The sequence below is a fragment of the Accipiter gentilis genome, chromosome 12 (assembly GCF_929443795.1).
Source record: "Accipiter gentilis chromosome 12, bAccGen1.1, whole genome shotgun sequence".
Taxonomy (NCBI): Eukaryota; Metazoa; Chordata; class Aves; order Accipitriformes; family Accipitridae; genus Astur; species Astur gentilis.
In genome coordinates, this window is record NC_064891.1 from 23862178 (window position 1) to 23882775 (window position 20598).

Below are 20598 nucleotides of genomic sequence, written 5' to 3' on the forward strand. Positions count from 1 at the left end.
TCTTCAGTTAACACCTTTATTGCAGCTTGAATATCTTAACATAAATTCCTAAGACATTCCAATTGTTAGAATACTCTTAAGGCTGAATATTACATTTTGCTTTTAGTCACCATCAGCCTAAGTTTGTAGCAGATACTAAATATGACATCTTTGGGCATGCCATTAATATAGACAATCACACTTTCTAGTACAGTTTTCAAACCAGAAACAATATGAGTCACCAATTTGCAGATAATTTCTGAGGCCACTTGTAAAATACAAAGTTTAAGATGGAGAACAAGTAAATCTCAAAATACAACCATAAGTTGTTTAGTATGCATAGATGCACAGTTAGTTACACTTTCAAACTTATCTTTTTCAAATACAGTAAAAAATTAATTCCTTAGCTGTGCAATTTTTTACATTCGACTAATTCTAACGCTGATTTAGTTCCTAGCTGTGGTTTCTCATTATTTGTAAGTGGATAAGGAGCTGAGAAAAGGAGAGCCAGTGGTGCACTGATCTAAACAAGAAACTATGGGCTACCAGGAGGTTACTGGTGGATTTCCTCCAAAATCTGTGTCACTAGTGAACATAATAATACTTCTATTAGTATTCAGCATAGAATAAGAGTGTACCAGTGAAGTGACACATAGTTGGAGTACAGCACCAATAAACCTGGAAGATCAAAGTGTCATATAGGAAAAGAAGAACTGGATAATATTGCAGGCTGTAGCTGTAGAAACAGAGCGAACAGTGAAAGTGCAAGTTCATAAACTGATTAATGAGAAGAAATTCTATGCAAGTTTTTTAGTTAGAGATAATGGTAGAGGAGGAAGACCTGGATGTGTAACCAATTTCCAGCATGACAATAAGCCATAGCTGAGTAGAAGTAAATTTGATCCTAGAAATGTCAGACAAGGTAAAGCTTAATGCTACTCCGTGAATTGTTATATTCTGTATCACTGTGGTCACTCAGCATTCCAACAAGGTGAATTCCGATTGGTTAAAGTGCAGAGAAATGGCCGTTAGGACAATTAGGGCAATGAAGAGTGTCTCACATGAGAGGAAAAAAGTAGTTTCACATTTTTCAGCCCAGAGAGGCAGAGGCTGACAGTGGGCACAACTGATTCAGGCAGGAGTGAGTGTAAAAAGTCAAGGAGAGAGAAGATCTGTAAAGCCAAATGGCAATGTTGACAAAATAGAGTAAACACAAACTGGCCTTGCCTAAATTTAGGATGAAAACTGAAGGTTTCTGACCACCAAAGGAGACAAGAGCTGTTTTTCCATGGAAGTAGTAGGAACGAAAGAAAACTTACCTAGTTGAAAACTAGTGCTTAATAAATATCTAAATGACACAGTTGCCTACAGCAAGGTCCTGGATTCATTAGGTGAAAATACCCTTATCAGTCCAGAGTTACTCTCTTTGAGAATTAACTGACTGTTAGAAGAATTTACAAAGAGAACTGAGTTACAGTACAGAAAGAAAAGATCTTGTTTATACAAATGCAAGGTTCATAGTGTTTTCCAAAGAATACAGAGAACAATTATCTGACTGTATCTATGTGAGGATGACTCATTGTCCTGGGTTTGGCTGGGATAGAGTTCATTTTCACAAGAAGCTGGAAGCCAAGGGGATATTCTATACCATATGACATCATGCTGAGTATATAAACTGGGGCACCTGGCCAGGGGGAAGGAGGGATCACGGCTTCAGAATGGGCTGGGCATGGGGTTCTGGGTGGTCAGCAATTGCATTGTGCATCACTTGCTTCACATTTTCTTTTTTTAATTATTATTATTGTTATTTCTTCTCTTCTTGTGTTAAACTGCCTTTATCTCAACTCACGAGTTTTACCTTTTTCTTCTGATTCTCCTCTCCATCCCACTGGGGAGGGGAAGGAGTGAGTGAGTGGCAGCATTGTGCTTAGTTGCCAGCTGGGCCTAAACCACAACACTCATTTGAAAGTAACTATCATTATAAAATGCTTTTAGGGATAATATCTCTCAATTGAAGAGGTGCTAGAATTTCAACTGTCACTATCCAGAATCCTGTCCAACTCAATTTAAGGTACCAAACCTTCTGTCTTCTTTTATATTCTGCTTTATTCACAGATACATGCTACTTTTTAAGAACAGAAGAAATATTTAAAGAAGAAAGAAAACTTCTACGTTTGTTTCTTGCAAGCCTTTCAGTCTTCATAAGTGTTTTCCAAAAGGCTAAAATATGTTTAAAATAATTTTATTAAATAGTAGGATCTATTCACTTCTAAGGTCAAACAGAAAACTTTAAGTAGGGAAGTTAGGCCAACAGCTGCTTGCTACCTTAAACTACTTTTAACATTTAATCTTTGTACCTCAAAACCATATAGTTTCTAAATCGTGTATACAGAATGTGTAAAGTTTTGTTAAATGTATTTATTGCTTTCTGAGCTTTCCCTCATTTTAACTATATGAATATGAGAATCTGTAATCTTTGTGGTGTTCGGGATTTTTCATAAAATATTTGTTAAAACTGGTATAAAGGTATGGTAATTTAAATTACCCAGTTTCTGCCTTACATTACATGAGGCTATGTCAAATAATTTCAGCTTTTTTAGGGAAAAAAGCTTACATTTCTGGATAGCGTGTTATAAAAATCAAGTTGATGAAACAATGAGAGAGCCATGACATAAAGATGCAAATCAAATATCAGTTGACCTGTCCCACTTCTTAAAGAAAAGGTACGTCTAGATAAACTTGTTTCAATTTTGAGATCAGCCTGTGTTATCAAACACATAGTCACTATCAGCATTTAAAATCCTATGTATTCCACAAATCTAGATACACTGTTTGGTTTAGTTTAAAACAGGGATCTGTTCTTTATACGACGGTCTGTATGTAATATGTCATATGCATGTACATTATACAACAGACTTAGATTCATGAAGTTCTACTCATGGTAGTGCACCAATATTGAAGCACTGCTTTGTCCATAGTAATGGACTAACAGTACTCATAATAATGTAAGGATGTCCGGTAAGCTGAGAATTTTCTGGACCTAAAATCTTGGCTACTGCCCCAGCTATAAACTTTTTTCCCCTGTTTTGCTAACACCATTGTTTATATTATAGATCCCTGACGTAGAAAGCAAAGTTCATTACTAAAATGCAAGAATTTCTAATGTGCACAGAGCTGATCCTTCCTGACCAATACTTGGTCATTTCACATACCTCCTTGCCTTTCACGTTTTTTTGCCTTGCCTGGCTGTACTCCTTCACAGGATTTGGTGCAATCACACCTCTCCAGTTGTGGTATACTTTGCCTGTTGTGAAGATAGGTGTGGTTTTGAAAAACATGTTATTTATCCAAATTACTTCACGTTATTTATTTGTACTGAAGCTATTGAATTAGTAGGTTCAGTTCTCAGAAGTGGAGTTGACATCTGCTTCCTACTGGGTCAGCACTTGCCTTTTTTGATAATGCAGAATGCATACTTTCTAGAATGGGAACTACCTGTGCCCATAGCAGCTACCACTGCAAAAATTACTGTTTCTGTTCCCAAGCTCTTTCATCTCAAAGCTTCAACCTTTGTCATTTCTACTCTGAACTTTCACCCTATGCCAGATCCTTTGGACTGTTACAATTTTACGTTAGGGTTACCTATGTAAACTAGATTTAACTAACACACCATGACAGTGCTCATTTTCATTTTCCCTTGCAGATACTTTTTTAGGCTACTTCAGATCTTGTTAAGAGTTTTCAAATGCAATAATTCCATTTTTGTAGTGTAAACAGTATGGAAATTCTCAGTCCTTTTATTTCTACTGATTCACAACTTTCATTTCATTTTCACTGATTTACATGTCATTGCAGACCAAGCACTTACAACACTGAAATATGTTTTCTTTCTACTAACCTCTTTTCTCAACAAAAGGAGGTCTGTTACTCTTCCTAACAGTGTAGTTACTGCTGGTAGCACACTTCCAGTGTCAAGCAGGCGGTGTAAGGTATAATGATTCATGGTATAGAAATAGCTATTGAGTCAGTACTAATTGTACTTTTGGTGTCGGGTTCAGTGGCAAGAACAAAACCAATCCCCACTACCCCACAGATGTGGAAGTGGTCCCTGCCAGACATGGAATATTTTCTAGAATTCATCTGTTGAGTATCACAGTCACATTTTAGAAACCTGATTATTTAAAACAAAGAGATATTCTGCATTTGCTTTCATTAAAGTATTATGAAACATCCTCCTATATTCTAAACAAAGATACATATTTAGCAAATAGTTTAATACCTTTGGACAAACATGAATTTGTTTACTAGAAATGTACCAGACAGACTGTGAACAGAAACAAATAAAGCTTCTGAAAGTGCAGCCACAAAGGTTTGCTTTTCAGGGTTGATATTGCAAGTAATTAGCTTGACATTTAATAAATGACATTTCTAAGAACTGCTAAAGCTGACTTAACAAGCAAACAGAACAACCTTGTTTTGTTTAGAAAAGGTAGTTGCATTGTTGCACATTTTATGTAAAGCGTTTTTGCCAGCTCATGTTGAAAACATCTACATGCAAGAAATACTTGAAATAAACATGCTTTCTGTAAACTCAACTTTCTGTTATGGTCCTCTCTGCTTAGCACAAACTCTGATAAAATGTCCTTTGGTAAAGCTGGTATATACTGCAACAGAGCAGGCCCATACTAGAGTTATAATAAATTTACCTTTCTTTTTCCCCATGTTTTTTCTAAGCATGTTTCAAATCATAAAAAACTCAGACTGCGTTTTACATTGTGGTCAAAATAAAGCAAAAGGTATGTTGAAATTACATATCCTTCAACTTTTCTTAGGCTTTAGAATTGAGTTTGATATGGGCAAGTAAAGCAATCGCTTTGAAGAATCAAGACAGCATGTGTTGGTCCAGTTATCCAACCCAGAGGATAGGTTTGTTTACACGCTATGCATTTCAAGGGCACTTAGAAAACCACAGTAACATCTAAAATTGGGTCTCTTTTCCTGCTCGTGTTAAGAAGAATATTGTGTTTGTGTCATGACAGTCTCATCAGCTTTATTTCTGTGCAGTAGAAATCTTGAAATCTCTTCCAAGTGCCTGTAAGATCAGAGTATCATTCATCCAGTTCAGCTGCTTGGTTAGCACACCCACAGCTCACTGAGGAAAAAAATGGAGTCTTCAACCCGAATGGCAGAAATCTAGTTAGAAATAGTGTTCCCATATAGCATTTGGAGATAGCATCTCTGATAAGCCTGGGGCTTGGGAGGGGAGGGGGTGGTTTGGGGGTTTTTTGGTGGGGGGGTAGTGATGAATTTTACTTCACTGGTTAAACATGGAGTGAGGCAGATCTACAAAGCTATCTTCTTTAAAAGAAAATGTGAGCAAAGCCACTGACCCTTTTTTTTTCCCCTAATGCCAGAGTGCAGTGATGACATGGTCTACTGAACCAAGCAGTGGACCTGTCTCAAGGCAGTATTAGCATGTATTAGCATGTACACAAAAGTTTGTTTGAGATCTGGAGTACATAATGTATGAAAGAAAGACAAAATGTGAAATGCTAGAATGGGTGAAAAACATGTCAAATGTCCTGTCTTCTCTATTCTTAAGATTTTGGGACGAAAGGAAACATATGCCTTTTTCTCTTTCCTTACTTCCTTCACTAATTTCTTTTATAACCTAAAAGAAAAATATTGTGAGCTCCATAAACATAGAAAATACTTAAAGAGATAAGAAAAATATATTTTTTGGCAAAAACAAAATAAATCCTTAAAAGACTGATACTTTTTCAAGAAAACTTTCATTTCTAAAAAAGGGAAAAGCTTAATAAAGTCAACAGTTCTCAGTCTCCAGCAGTCTGGAAAGAGCAGAAAAATAACATGAAAAAAATAAATCAATATAGAGTTTTCCATTGTAGTATACAACCAGTTCTTGCAAATAATGAAAACATGCCACTACAACAGCTCACCTCCACCAAAGCAATATTGGATTTACAAACAAAATAGAACTTAAACCAGCACACACCTGAATACCTTGGGAGTCCCTCACTGTCATTGCACTGGCACAGAGATATTGATGGAAGATGGCCCTAAAGTTTCCAGTTCAGAAAAGATACTATGTCTTCAGTGGCACTCCTTGACTTCTCTCCTGCTACACCTTGTAGGTCTTTTGTTGTGCCCTGCTACTCTCTAAGTCTGATCCCACAGTTAATCTTTTCCCTTCTACCCCTTATATAGCTGGTCCCCTCCTAGCTGATCCAGCTCATTTCCAGCCTCCCAGCAGTACCCTATTTCACAGCCTTTCTTTACTTCAGTCATATAAACCTTTCCATTACAGAACTCACTTTCTGCCCACAAGGCACTTCCATGGACTTATTTTATTGTAGTGAAAATGCAAACAACGGGGAAAAGAATCTTGTATACACATGAATGAATTATGCTCCCTCAGAAAAAGCCCTTTCAACTGCAGTTTCTTTCCCTTCTTCCCCATCTCTTGTCACCATGGGTTATTTTTCAAATGTGCTTTCACAGCAGCTCTTCATTGAAGTAAATGGTACTACTTTGGGACCCTGGTATTTGTGCAGTAATTACTATTGTTAAGCCCTGTATTTAATAGGCAAGTGAGAGGACTACTAAAAATATAGCAGTACTCATAAAGATTGCCTACAAATCCCTTTAGAAATACATACAAAGCTGTAGTCCCAAACTAAACCCTGTTCCATTCAGTGAAGCTTTTCTGTTAAACTGTAATGCAAAAATACAAGATGAAGAAGAAATAATACTAGGTCAGAAGAAACAGAGGAAAGAATAAAGACTGTAGTTCAAACAACTATGGCCTTGGTTGGGAGAGCAAAATTCTGTTTTATCACTGCTGTAAACTGTTCTCATTTTTTCAGTTGCTTCAAAATCAAGCTAACTCTAATTTGCTCTAAACAGCTTTTGATTTTATCAACAAAGCATCAAAAGGCCTGAGCAATATGTAGTGTGAATATCTTCTGTAAAGGTCAAATTGTTTTCCTGTCTTAGAAAGTGAAATCTCCTCACCTTTTTCATTTTATGATTCAAGCTGCATTTGAAAATGTACTGTTTATTTGCAGTGCTATAGCTCTTTCTTCTCCTTTCCTTCCTGCAAATCTTATTTCCAGCTAACACTGTCCTTTATGAAATGAAATGTTTTACAAGCTTTCCCATGAAAAAGCCCCATCAGTTGTGTACCTTCATGCTATTAAAGAAGTGTATTTTTTTCTGATAGATGGATGACCATGAACTGTGATGAATAAAGCAAGAAAAATAATTGGTTCCAGAGTTTCCTGTTGTAAGATGGAAGTGAGTCACTGTAAAACATAGCCCCCACAAATTGGCCTAGGTGGTTTGAAATTATACTTGTAATAGTGTTAATTACCAATAGCCCCACCATTTTAGGAGCACATAATTGAAAACTGGTTACACTGGAATCTAAAAAGGATAACACCTCCTCATCTGAAACTAATTTTTTCTTTTTGACAGAAAAATTGGCCATTTCTCTTACACAATAAGAAATAATTAGGTAAATGTGCCTGAAGCAGACAGGAATAATTTTATTGTTTCTTAAAAACCCATTTATATTGAGGACTTAAATTGAATCCCAGCTTTGATTTTTTTTTCATTCTACCCAGGTGTGACTGACTACAGATCACCTAAAATAGTGACACAAAAGAGAATTAGAGCTAGACTTACTCTTCTGCTGCAGCTCAGCAACTGGCCAATGTTCCTTTACAGAGGAAGAAGGAGGTGCAGATGTCTTCACACTGGGTGAACTCAAGAGAGAGTGTGATTCTGCAACCCCTGTTTAGTAGTGAGCCCGAGCAACATAGTAAGGCCTCCAGATTTGGCAGTCCTTCAGCTCTAAAGATCAGATTTTCAAAACTGTTCAGCTCTCATAGATAAAGCTGTACCATCCAACACCTGGCCTTTCAGTTTCTGGCCTCTATTGCACCAAGTATTTCATTCAAAAAATGAAAGATTTCTTATTAGCATTATCTGTTAAGCCAGGGGAGGAAAACTGACTTTCATTGTAAAAGTTAATTTTCATCAGGGCATTCAGAAGTGCTACTATTAATGTATTTTTTTCATATAGGACCTAACTGTAGAAAACATAGGTTTGAAAAATATTGATAGATATATGGCTTCTGAGATTCTATTTTCCTTCCAGTACCAGATCTGTCATAGCCTTAAGTCCAACCATTAAAGATGAGTGGTCTTGCAAGTGTTTCAATCATAGCATTATTTTTTCAAACTATATATCAGATTGCTTATGTGAAGCACCTCACACAATGTTGAGAGTGCTGCTAACATGTTCGGTGAGTCTTTCTTCAACAATGCTTCTGCATGAATGGGCAACAAGAGCGTTGTTACCAGCATTTCCCATCAAAATTGGTCAATGCTTTTCCATTACAGTGCTCTGTTTTCAGCTACACAGAGGAATGTCAACTATTGAAGCTGAAGTTTATTCTTTGCTGAGCATATGCACCTTTAAACAAACAAACAAACAAAAACCACAAAAAAAAACCCACACAAAACCATCAAAACCCAAACCAGCCTACTAGGCAAAAACTAAATTCCAACTTGCCTCCTTGTATACTGCTAGAAGATCATTATTCCATATGACAGAAATAGAGGTGGGCAACAGAATGAAAAAGCTGAACTAAGTTCAAACCAGTGCCTGATTGTGACTCATCTCTGTTCATGAATAAGGATGAACCAAGTCAATGCAAGGTTTCTGGCATTATTTCCTTATCATCAAATATGTTTGATTTCTCACATATTTGTCATCAGCTCCTTTGGCTTGGATTGTTTTTGGCTGATAGAGATAAGCTAGACCCTTGATTTAACTGACATCTTTAGCTATCTAGCTCATTGAAAGAGAAATATTCTGCATTCTATCACCTTTATAGGAGGAATAACTTATAGCAGAAAACAAAGAGAAAAAAACAGCCTCAAAGTTCTGTTCAAGAGATTTCACACTTCTGCTGAGAGGAGGAGGAATGAAAAACAGGCCCCAGGTCAACCTGCAAGCCCCCTGGGCTCTTGCAGGCCACAATGGACTACCAGAAGAAAAGAATCAGGGCTTCTCCACAGTTTACACTACCTTAGACCCATCCAGTTCTTCTGCATCCTATTACTCACGTGAACTTTATTCAACAAAGGTTGGTAGAAGACAGCAAAAGAAGCATATCTACCCCTCTTCCCTCAGTCTCTCCTCACTTGCACACTTCTGCTCTTGTGGAATGTCTCTCCAGGGTCCTGGAGGAAGACTGCCAGCAAGAAAAGCTGACAAAAATATGTGTTGCCTCTCCATCATGCAAAATGGTAGTATGAACTTTAAGAGGGTCATGTAAATACCGTAAGGAGCTATGTTAATAACCTCACAGAACATTAGTGAGAGTTATTCTTCTTGCTATTAATGTTTAAAAAAAGGCAGGTTGCTCATTATTTGGCATTAACAAATAAACAGATCATATCCATTCTGTACTATCAACAAGGTATCTGTGTCTACTTTGCTGTATCTGTAAGCAAAGCGGATCAGTAGATCTTAGGAGTTCATATGCATTTTTACGTATGCCTGGTGATATACACACAAACACTGATCTTAACATACAAGAACTCATGTTTCCCTACAGCCTTAAAGCTCTTGCCTCATATTTTTAATTGAATGAATTATTTAGCTTTTTAAACAGTGTATCAAGCCTTTCCTACAAGAGGTTTGACAATATTCATAATTTAATATGCAGTTTAGGCTCAAAGGAATACAACCAAATCTGTACAAACATTTACAGAATTAGTCAGGGTTTGTTCCCAGAAGATATGGAAAAAGTTCTGGTCCTCTTACTTTACAAGACAGCTGGACTAATGTCATTTGCTAAAAACATTTTAGAATGAATCCTGATATTTTTTATCAAATAATTTACTATTTTTTACTGAAGATTTAGGTTTTCAGCTAGTTTGACAGTTGCTTGAATATGGTTTGAGGAATATTGGCACTACTCAATAAATAAATTATTAGAAAACATTTTTTTTTTGCATATTCCTGGCCATTTTCACTACTATTTATCAGTTCTTAGCCCTTAATGATAAAATCTATTCAGCCTAAGGAAAGAATCACTTTTACCTCAGAAAGAAGTATAACCTGCAGTTTCTTCTTCTTTTAGTATATTGTAAAAAAAATAAAACATTTTTACAAATGCATGGACTTAAAAGGTTTAAAAGCATTAAATAGCAGATTTTAAAAAAAATTTTCTTTGAAATCAACATTTTTGCAGATATTGTAAGGTTATAAATATGAGGGGGTTTTATAAAGATATGTAACAAACATCATCTCATAGATGAGCTGATGCTCAGCTTCAGCTTTCTCTACCTATAGTACAAATGTACAGTACAGTATAGTACAAACAATTATTTTGTTTGAAAATATTCTGTCAAATTATTTTCCTCTCTCTTTTCATTCATGACCCCAGCACTGTAATCTAATCTGCCATCACTCGCGTAGGGAAATTTGCGCACATCTAGGACTTGCTCACAAGTATCAGCTCAAAGAACCAGAGTACATATTTTTGACTAATAGACCCAAACAGGAGACTATCATAAAGTAAAACCAACTATATCCTTTAAAAAGGACAGTTACAATTTCTTGTGTGTTTGCCTCACATTTTTCTGTTCCACTGAATAGTATCACAGCTCTCTCAGTGACTCCACAGAGGTTTCTACTCTTCATTGCTTACAGCGATGTGCACAGCATGAGTGGTGGGAGCAGGATATCCAGTCTTGTTGGCCAGCAGATCTGGACCAGCTCGGAAGGAAAAGTAATCCTGTGCCGAATAGACTGCGACAGATTGCTTCCTCCTGGTAATGAATGGAGGACCAAAGCACAAACTGTAATTCAGAGCTAGCTCACTGCCTGATCTGATCTGGGGGTGGACAACTCTAGGCTGCCACTGAGTCAGTTTAAGGCAAGTTGTCATGCTGCAATTTAATCCTGAAGAACAATCAAATAAAGGTCTTCAGAGCCTTTCTTTGCCTTTTTAAACAATATTTGCAAAAACACATTGTGGATGTAGTCTAAACATTCCCATTCATTGAGACAGCAGTATCCTATTGATAGTAGCTTAAATCACTTATTTTTTGTCTGCTTGCATGAAAATTTGATTTTGAAATGTGTAAAAGACCTAAACAGAAGGCATTGGAAGATAGAATGGATGCTAACTCATTCTCAATACCTGGTTGTTTCAGAATCCATTGGCTTTTCATAGTCTTACGTTTCCTTATACCAAGATTATAGAGTGCAGAGAAAAAGGGGAGATCAAAGCAGACAGATCATTTTACTGATAGCAACAGCCTACATGGGGACTTTTAAGTGCAGTAGATTAAGAAAATATTCAGTGACTATCATGACTCAGCCCAGTTAAGTCTGTGAAAGGCCCAAGAAGCATTTATGGCAAACACATTTTTGTTATTGCTTCTGTTTATCAAGGAAAACTTGTGTCAGATAAGTGTCTTATTTTCACAAGAGTCAGATCTTTGTATCTATTTCTCAGTGCCCTTTGACTGAAAGAGATGGGACTGAGTAAGTTCCTTAGGTCCCAAAAGCATTAAGTCTCGAATTTTGCATCAGGAGCTTTTAATGCAGATTTCTTCTCAGTCACATTATTTTTAATGAGTTTCCACAGAGAAATAGGAGTTCAGGCACTCAGCTGGGCTTACAGTACAGCAGCTTAGACCGGTGAAAAGCTCATACAAGCTAAAGTTTGGTGAAAAGCTAATACAAGCAGTCAATGCTGGCAAAGGGAAGCCTCAGCTGAGGGTTATGAGATCCATCCTGCAAGACGGAGGTCCATCCTGCTCCGGAGAAGGCTGGAGCAGAATTAGGCTGGCTGTTTCGCAACAGGAACAGACTGGGACAGGAGGCAGGACAGAGGGATACATATCTGTGAGTCAGGATCAAGTACCAAGGCTGGAGCAGATAGAAACTGGTGTTAGGTCTCAGGACCACAGACCAGTTCTACACCCAAGTGCCTGATGGGGAAACCTGACTGATGGGAAAACCATCAGCCAAGCTTTCAAGCCAGTATCTAAATCCCTGGCTGTTTTGGGTTTGTGTGGTGGGGTTTTGGCAGGGGGCAGGGGGCAACAGGGGTGGATCCTGTGAGAAGCTGCTAGAAGCTTCTCTGGCTCCAAGTCAGACCTGCCTCTGGCCAAGGCCGACACAATCAATGACAGTGGTAGCACCTCTGGGAGAACAGATTTAAGAAGACCTACAGCGGGGAGGGGAGAGCAATGTGAGAGAAACCCCTTTGCAGACACCGAGGTCAGTGCAGAAGGAGGGGAGGAGGTGCGCCAGAGGAGGGGATGCCCCTGCAGCCCGTGGTGAGACGGCAGGCTGTGTGTCCCCAGCCCATGGAGGTGAACAATGGAGCAGATGCCCATCTGCAGCCCGAGGAGGACCCCACGCCGGAGCAGGTAGATGCCTCCAAAGGTGGCCGTGACTCCATGGGAAAGCCCGCACTGGAGCAGCCTGTGCCTGAAGGTCTGCAGCCCATGGGAAGGACTCACGTTGGAGAAGTTTGTGAAGGACTGTCTCCCGTGGGAGGGACCACACGGTGGAGCAGGGGAAGGGTGAGAAGTCCTCCCCCTGAGGAGGAAGGAGCAGCAAAGATAACGCATGATGAACTGACCCCAAACCTCATCCCCCTGCACCACTTGGGGGGAGGAGGTAGAGAAAATTGGGAGTGGAGTTGAGGTGGGAAGGAGGGGAGGGTGGGGGGAAGGTGTTTTAAGATTTGGGTTTACTTCTCATTATCCTTATTTTGATTTGATTTGTAGCAGATTAAATTGATTTTGTTTCTTCCCCAAGTTGAGCCCGTCTTTTGCCCATGACCATAAGTGGTGAGTGATCCCTCCCTGTCCTTGTCTCGACCCACGAGCTTTTCTTTATATTTTCTCCTCCTCATCCCACCGGGGACAGGGGACGGGAGCAGTAAGCAAGCAGCTTCATGGTGCTTTGCTGCCAGCTGGGCTTAAACCACAAAACTGGGGAACAGACCGTGGCCAGGCTATTTGACTGTTGTTTGGATTGACAGTGATTAGGTGCCCAAGTATCCAAGTAACGTTTGGAAGGGGTTCGATGCATGCTAGAATTGCTCAAGACAGGAAGGGGCACAATGAGACTTGACAGTAGTACTGTCAATCAGCCAAGTTCTTGGTACATGTTCATGTATGCAAAGAAATATGTGTAATTGCTCACAAGAAAACAGATACATTTCACTTTGGGTTTGAAGGACAGAGCATAAAGTTTTTCAAGCAAGCCAGCAAAGCCTATTCAGTAGGAAGGGATTAGGAGATAAATATGGAGTGTTGTCCCTGAGATACATGGATTTACAAAAGCATCTGAATTTATTTTTTTTTAAAAAAAAGATAATCTAAATTCGTCTAGCATCAATGTTGTAAACCTTTTGAAGTTTTGCAGAACCTTAGAAAGAATACACTCAACATGAGGAATTTTTTAAAAATACCTCTCCCTCCAAAAACTCAAGATAATTTTTCTTTTCTAATACTCGGTATAGGTTAATCAGCTTATATCTACTCTCTGCACCAGAACAGAATTTACTTCTCTTTACCTTTGTGTGTGATCTGAAACCCAGGAATACCATATGGTCTAGGAGAAGCACAGGGATCCAAGAAATCCAAGGATCTGCTTTAAAAAATAAAAACAAAGCAAAATTTTATATTTTCTCTATCTCTGCAAGCTTACACTGTAAGCTAAAGTCTCATACTGTGTAAAATATCACTTCAAAAATACGGTTTTAAACACTTAAAAGTCAAAATTAACCATTTGAATAAACACTAGCTTTTGGGTTGGGGACTTTTTAATACTAGAGACTTTAATTTCTAAATTAGCTGTTCTTATTAGATGTGCTTGAAGTCATTACAATCTAAAAACTGCTTTGTGATAATAGGAAATAAATTGATGGCTTCTTTCTAGTTCTTCACAGACTGACTTCTGTCCTTGTGACTGTAATCAGCTGCCACGCATGTTGGTATTGTGGGTATGGAAGTCAAAGAATGAAAGTAAACAAATATTTTCTATGGTAGCACTGCAAAACACAGATTTGTCCATATTGGTAAAGAAGACTGGGCAATTGGCAGTGTTTACAGGTATGCTGTAGCTGTTATGTGAATAATAGGTGTCAGTGAGACAAGAAGAATGTCTTCTGTGAAGCTTCATTCTTTTTTGGATGGGTGGGAGCAGGCTGGTCTGGCTTTTGCTTCTTCATAGTCATGCCAATCTGTCTGCTCATCTGTTCACAGGCTACTCTGTGGAATAATTCTGTCAGTTCCAGATGTTTAATTTATTTTACCATTAAAACAATGTGGTGTGTAGCTGTCATGGTGGGTAGTTTTCAGAAATAAAAAAGTATATTCTATTTGAAAAATCAGTTACTGAAAACTACTCACTGTTCATGAGTACCAGTCACATAGTTGCTGAATATTAATTCAGTCATGGAGATTGTGCTTTTGGGCTCCATTAAATATATAAATACATTCTATTACCATAAATAAGTTTATCTAAATTGTTTTAACCTAGCTGTTTAAGTCTGCTTAATTTTGCATAATGCCAGATGCATAAAATATACCCATCCCAGGGAACAAGTTTGTTCCCATGGCCAGTTTCTAGGACTGCTGTGAAATAACTCTACGGGATAAGCACAGCTCAGTTTCAGCCCTGGCTTGGAAATAAGGTTATTAAGAATTGCCATAGTCAACAGTAACACAAAGTGCTTTTAAAACTTGAACACTTTTTTCCACACCTACTGTGCAACCACGGTCACAAGGATCCAGATATTATCAAAAGATCAACAGGAAATTAATGGAAAAGAAATCACTGTCACAACTTATGTATGTAATGGTGTTTGGTATTTAAGTATGCTATCTTGTAAAGAATTTTTTTTTCCTATTTTATTTATTTAATAGCCAAATTCATGTTCATGAAGATCTAGGATACAGTATGTACAGAAAGTTACTACAGGCTTATCAGATTTCACCAGTGTTAAAGGTATTCAACCTTTTGCTTACCCCACTACGTTGAGATACCCATCAAGAACAGTTTTCATCCGGAAGCATAGTGCCCAATTCTGCTTTATTACTGAGATATGTTACATTTTCCAAAAATAAAATCCAGATTATATGCCTTAGTTTTAAATCACTCAGATTCTTTTATAATGTACTTCAGGAGTGATCAGGGGGCTGATCTTAAGTTGTTTGTGAATTCCAGGTGTAAGGAAAGGTTACATGAGATACTCAGGCTGAAAAGAGGTTACACTGAAAGCAACACAAGATAACATCACAGCTATAGCTATAGTTTATTTTTCCTTGGAAATATCATCACTGGAACCTTACATAAACTCACAAGGATTTGGGGAGACTAAATGGGCTTTCCTGGAATTCTTGAAGAATCTTAAGAGTCTGATGTAAAAGAAGGCAAAAAAGAAAATCTGAATAGGATTTTACATTGATTTTGAGTTTAGGGTTCATGTACTACTGATGATGGTAGGTATCAATTTTATTTTCAGCCAGGTCTCTTCACTTGGATAGATACATGCAATTGCAGTGGATGTGCATGTGCCCTTAAAGTAGCTAGGCAATGTGTTCATGTTACTACCTTCACTTAGAAAACATGTAAGAAGGTGCAAATGCAACTACAGGTGTGGGAGATCATAACAGGCACACACAAGGATTCCCAGTAACGGGGGTTGTGTCTACAAAATATTGTCACAAAAGTGCAGGTAAACCCAAGTGATAAAAAAAAAGAAGCCCAAAAATTCAGGATTATAGACCTCAATGCAAAATCCATTTGCACATAGCCATCCTTCCCCCTTGCTTTGTCTGCTTTAGAGTGTTCTTCCTTGTTTGTTACTCCCGACTTCCTCCCTTCATTATGATTCCACTTCTCTTTTCTATCTAGGTGCACACAAGAAGAGGGGATGGAGAGGGGATACTAAACAGTGGAAACCCTGTAAAATCATCAAATAAACATTTTAGTAAACATATTAAGGTTTGTGCTTTTTGGACGGAAGCAGGAGCAAATGAAAGGTCTTTCATAAGCTAGAATTTTGTCTTCCTTTGAGGATATGTGGAAAGAAGCAACTAAAGCTCACTGTTAGAGCTAAACCATTTTCTGTGAGCAGCCATTTAATTGTTCTTGTACAAGGCAAATATAATTACCCTGCTAAACAGATAAAATTATAAGCCTCTAGAAGTACACACTTAGATCTCTATGTTCTCCTACCAATATTTTAATCTCAAAGTGAAATTGAAAATGTTCCACTAAGAATGTTCCTTAAAGTGCTAGAATTCAGATGATAAAAGGAAGGTATTGTCAACAGTTTTGAGGCATTCTTAGAAGGGGGTCTGAAACAGTAAGAAGGATGTTTGAGAAATCTTTAAAATTATCAAAAGAATAAAGCAACTTTGGGGAAGATTCAGCTCATAAAGAACTAGCCAAGGTTGGAGTGTGCTCCATTACTCATGATGGTGGGTGGGCATGTGTTCATACACATAGTCTCATAAGAGCACATGGGCTGCAGCCATGAGTAAATACTTACCAAACAGTTAAGAGCTGTGCAGCCAAGGTCTATGCAGATTCACAAGAAGTGGTGCAGAACTGGGTCAGATTTTCAGCTGCTGTAATGATCACCACCTTGTTTAGGTCAAGGCAACCAAAGATCTTGGGGGTTTTGTAGATATGGTAGGTTATTTCATTGATGTTTCAAAAAGGCAAAGAAGGTGCTCTAAAAATTATATAAGTGCCTTTTTTTTAATTTACATTTCAGTAGTGTTTTATTACATTTCAGTAGTGTTTTAGTTTCGGTATAGGGTCTGACCAGAGATCACAGGATGTAAATATGAATTTGACCGCTAAGGTCAATGGGGAAAAAAATCAGGAGTTTAAACTAGTAAGTTTATGTGTATAAAAAGGAAGGTTCAGTTCATCTTACTATAAGAACCAAAGTTGTTAAAGTATACCGTTGGAAAGGTAGCTCATGCTGCATTTTTCAGTGAAATCTTGGGAATAATGTACATATTGAAGAGGCAATAGTGAACTTCATAAAAATAAATGTAAACAAGCAATCAAACAGAACTTTTATTCCTAGATTTTGTAGAACTTCATAATTTCTCAAAGAATTTACAGTTAGAAATTTACAGTAAATATAGCATATAACCTGTAAAAAGGCAGAGTCAACTACTTATTTGGCTTTGAGAGGAAAAACAATTCATAGTCTAGTCAATTATCCCAGGTCTTACCTAAGAGGTGAGTTGTTCTCCTTTTTCTCATTCTCCAAAGCTCTACTCACAGAGTCAATCCCAGACAACAACTCAGTTAAACTTATTCTCTCTATGAAAAAGGCAAGTGATATAACAAAAATTTAACATATATTTCTTTCTATACATACAAGCACAGCCAGCTCAAGAGAGACACCAAGTCATCATGTTTTTCTACAAGAGTATGAGAAACTTCTCAGGAAAACTACAAACACATGCACATACTGCAAACAGATATCTTCTCCAATGTCACTCTGCATTTAATTTTGCACTCCAAACCATTATGCAAGTGGACCACACACTCCACATAGCTCTGTTTTATATTCACAAGCATGGAGAAAACTAAACCACTTCTAAGCCTCAAAATTGCATTAGAAAAGATCTTGTTAGGAATGTATACATAGAGCAATTGTTTTAGAACTACCAAAGATAGCAAAAACATTCAATAGCCTTCAAATATGTACACTGTAAGTACTGTTCCTTTCCCCTCACTCCCTTCAGAAGATTTCCTTAAACAATAAAAATATTGCCTCTGTATTTACTTCCCCAAATTAACATATACTAATTTTTAAAACTGTTTTACATTTTGTACTGTGGTGACACACACAGACAGATGAATTTGGAATCTTTCTGTTTCTTTTAGTACCCACATAATCATACCACAGTACACTATAGGCAAGGTAGAACTGAAGATGCTCATTCCTCCAAGCCCTACCATACCAGTTCAGCATACTGGCAAACATATTTATTTAAGTGTCTCTCTTGAAAACACTCATATGTTTTAAAGAGAAGCAAAACACTGGGAAGAAAACAAATGAACTACCTTAAATTCAGTAAATCAAAGTGGAACACAAGTGTGGACTGTAATTTGAAAGTAAAGAATATAGGGGGATTCAGAAATCAGTCAATTCCAACTCATCCTGTGAACTCCTCTCACCTCGCTGCAGCAGATGCAATGCAGTGCATGCAACTTTCAACCAGTAATAGCTCACTCCCATTAGCCTGGTAATACGCCCAATTAGTCTTACCACAGTCAAGTATCAGACAGAAAAAAATATCACCAAAGCATGTATCTGTAGCAGATGGAATGCTAAACCCAGAGTAGCAGTGCTGATGTCTTGATTTGTACCTGCTTAGGAATATAAAGTTCTCCCTGATTTATATTGTACTTTACAATATATCACATTGAAATCAAAGATCATTCCTCTTTTGCATTTAAAATGTGTACATGTTGAGTTAACACAGGTAAAAGTTGTTTCAGTGCCATAAGTGAATTCACAGATTCCACAGGGGGGAGTTAGGCAGGCTGCATATTTTTGGCCTTCTCTTTATTTTGGATATTTCCTCAGTTTTGTGTTCAACACATTCATGCATTTTTGCAAACTCTGTTTTAAACAGAATGACCCTAAACCCATTCTCCTCTGAGCTGTACAACTTTCAGTCTCTTTGTTCTTGTGATTATTAACATGTCATTAGTCCTCAATCAACAGAGAATTTTCCTCGGAGAATTTGAATTTCAAATGTAGAAACCAAGCAGAAAAATTCTGTCTCTGGCATAAACCTTTCAGGATTTCTTTATGTGTCATCAAGTACACAGAAAGGCTTTACAGGACATCTGTAACTTCCCCAGCATGCAGTATACTACCGTTCCAAATGCCAGGTACACATCTTTTATGAGAAGACTTAATATTTGCATTGATCCCATGCCTTTTCCAGCTGATATTGTCTTTCCTCTTTGCACACAAGTTTGCAACATCTCTCTCACACTTTGGCACTGCCATTTCATACTTCACAGTTTTATTAGCACTTTGAGCTTTGAAAGATAGCTCATTTATTTGCTATATCTAGATGCCACAAAACTTTGAATTCACTGTATAAAGATGTAGACCAAGATAGTGATGGAGTACAGTCAGACACAGATAATTATCCTGAAAGCATTCCAGAAATCAATCTAGTATAATTGCCCTTTGTCTAGAGTAGCAAAACCAGCAGTCCTGCCAGGCTGCAGATTCATGTCTGACAATTTGCAAATTGTATTGTTTGTTCAAAGAGCAGCCATTCTGGTATTAATACACAAGATATAGCATCAGGTGATGACAAAAGTTCCATCAAGACTATGTGTAATTGTTCTTTAAGATATTTCTCTTATATAGCCTGTATACAAATGCACATTTGCGTAAGTACAAGCAAGAATGGTTGTAGGCTTCCACTACTAGATTACTTTTCAGCCATGTCCTAAAGGAGGGGTGTTTTAGGTCACTACTGTCCCCTGAGATCTGCTCTCTCCTTTTCTCACTATCTGTCTTCAAGCCGGCCTTTTCTTCATCTCTGTCTCTTTTCCCCTCAGCCAGCCATCATGGTATATGGCAAGCTGAAATAAGTGAGTCTGCAAGAAGATCCAGAGGTGTTCAAATCCAGAAGCATTATTGTCTCTAAATGAAGGTAGAAAGTGAAAGGAAGGGTTTGGTCATGACTTGGAGGCTGGGGGGGGAACATTTATCAGTTACCTTTGAATACATGGTACAAGTTCTAAACACACCTGTATGGTTCTGATAAAAGTAGGTCTGTTTCTGCAACATTGCTGCTGTTCTGCTCAATGAAATATTCAATAATGGTAATTCTCTTGCTTCTTGCAATGTGCAGGGACCCTCCTCTCTAGCAGTACAACCATTTAACAGCCAGAAACATTGGCCAAGACTGACGCTAAGGCAGAGCATGAAGTCATAAACATGCACAGATGTTACTATTTGAAAACATTAAAGAGGTACTGAAGTTCTGAGCACATCCCAAGTTGTGTTGATTTCAGCAGTAATGAGTCATAAGGGAAGAAGATACTACTAAAATTACATGCCTGGGACACTTTTCTTTGCCACTTACATTTAGAAAAAAACCAACAGTGTCTTTAGAAAAACTCAACAGGGAGGAGAGCACTCTGAAAGACTGGCATTACCAAGGGCTAAAATGAACAAATCTGCTTGCCTGTATTTATGTAGTTAAACAAATACAATGCTAATGCATTACACTTTTCTCTTCACAAGTATCTAAAAAAGTTTAGTTCTGAGAGGTTACAGGAAGTTATGAAACTGATTATTTTAGGGACAAGTTTATTTAGTGGAATTTGGGCAGTTTTATAAACAGAGCAAAGAAAGTGGGACTACTTACACATTCTGTTCCAGTCCTGCTCTGATTAATAATTGTGTTGAGTCTACTGAAATATTTAGGTGAACAAACACACTCAGGAGGTCTTATTTTTGTAGAAGTCCCTGAACCTTTTCT

At 37.8% G+C, this 20598-nt stretch overlaps 1 protein-coding gene across 1 annotated transcript in view; it reads right to left on the bottom strand.

Annotated features, from left to right (window-relative positions):
* Window positions 1-20598, bottom strand: part of IQCM (IQ motif containing M) — a 121960-nt gene that overhangs the window by 80023 nt on the left and 21339 nt on the right. The window contains 3 exon segments of the mRNA XM_049815576.1: window positions 3192-3283; window positions 13620-13696; window positions 17305-17395. Coding sequence (XP_049671533.1) covers window positions 3192-3283; window positions 13620-13696; window positions 17305-17395 — 260 coding nt within the window.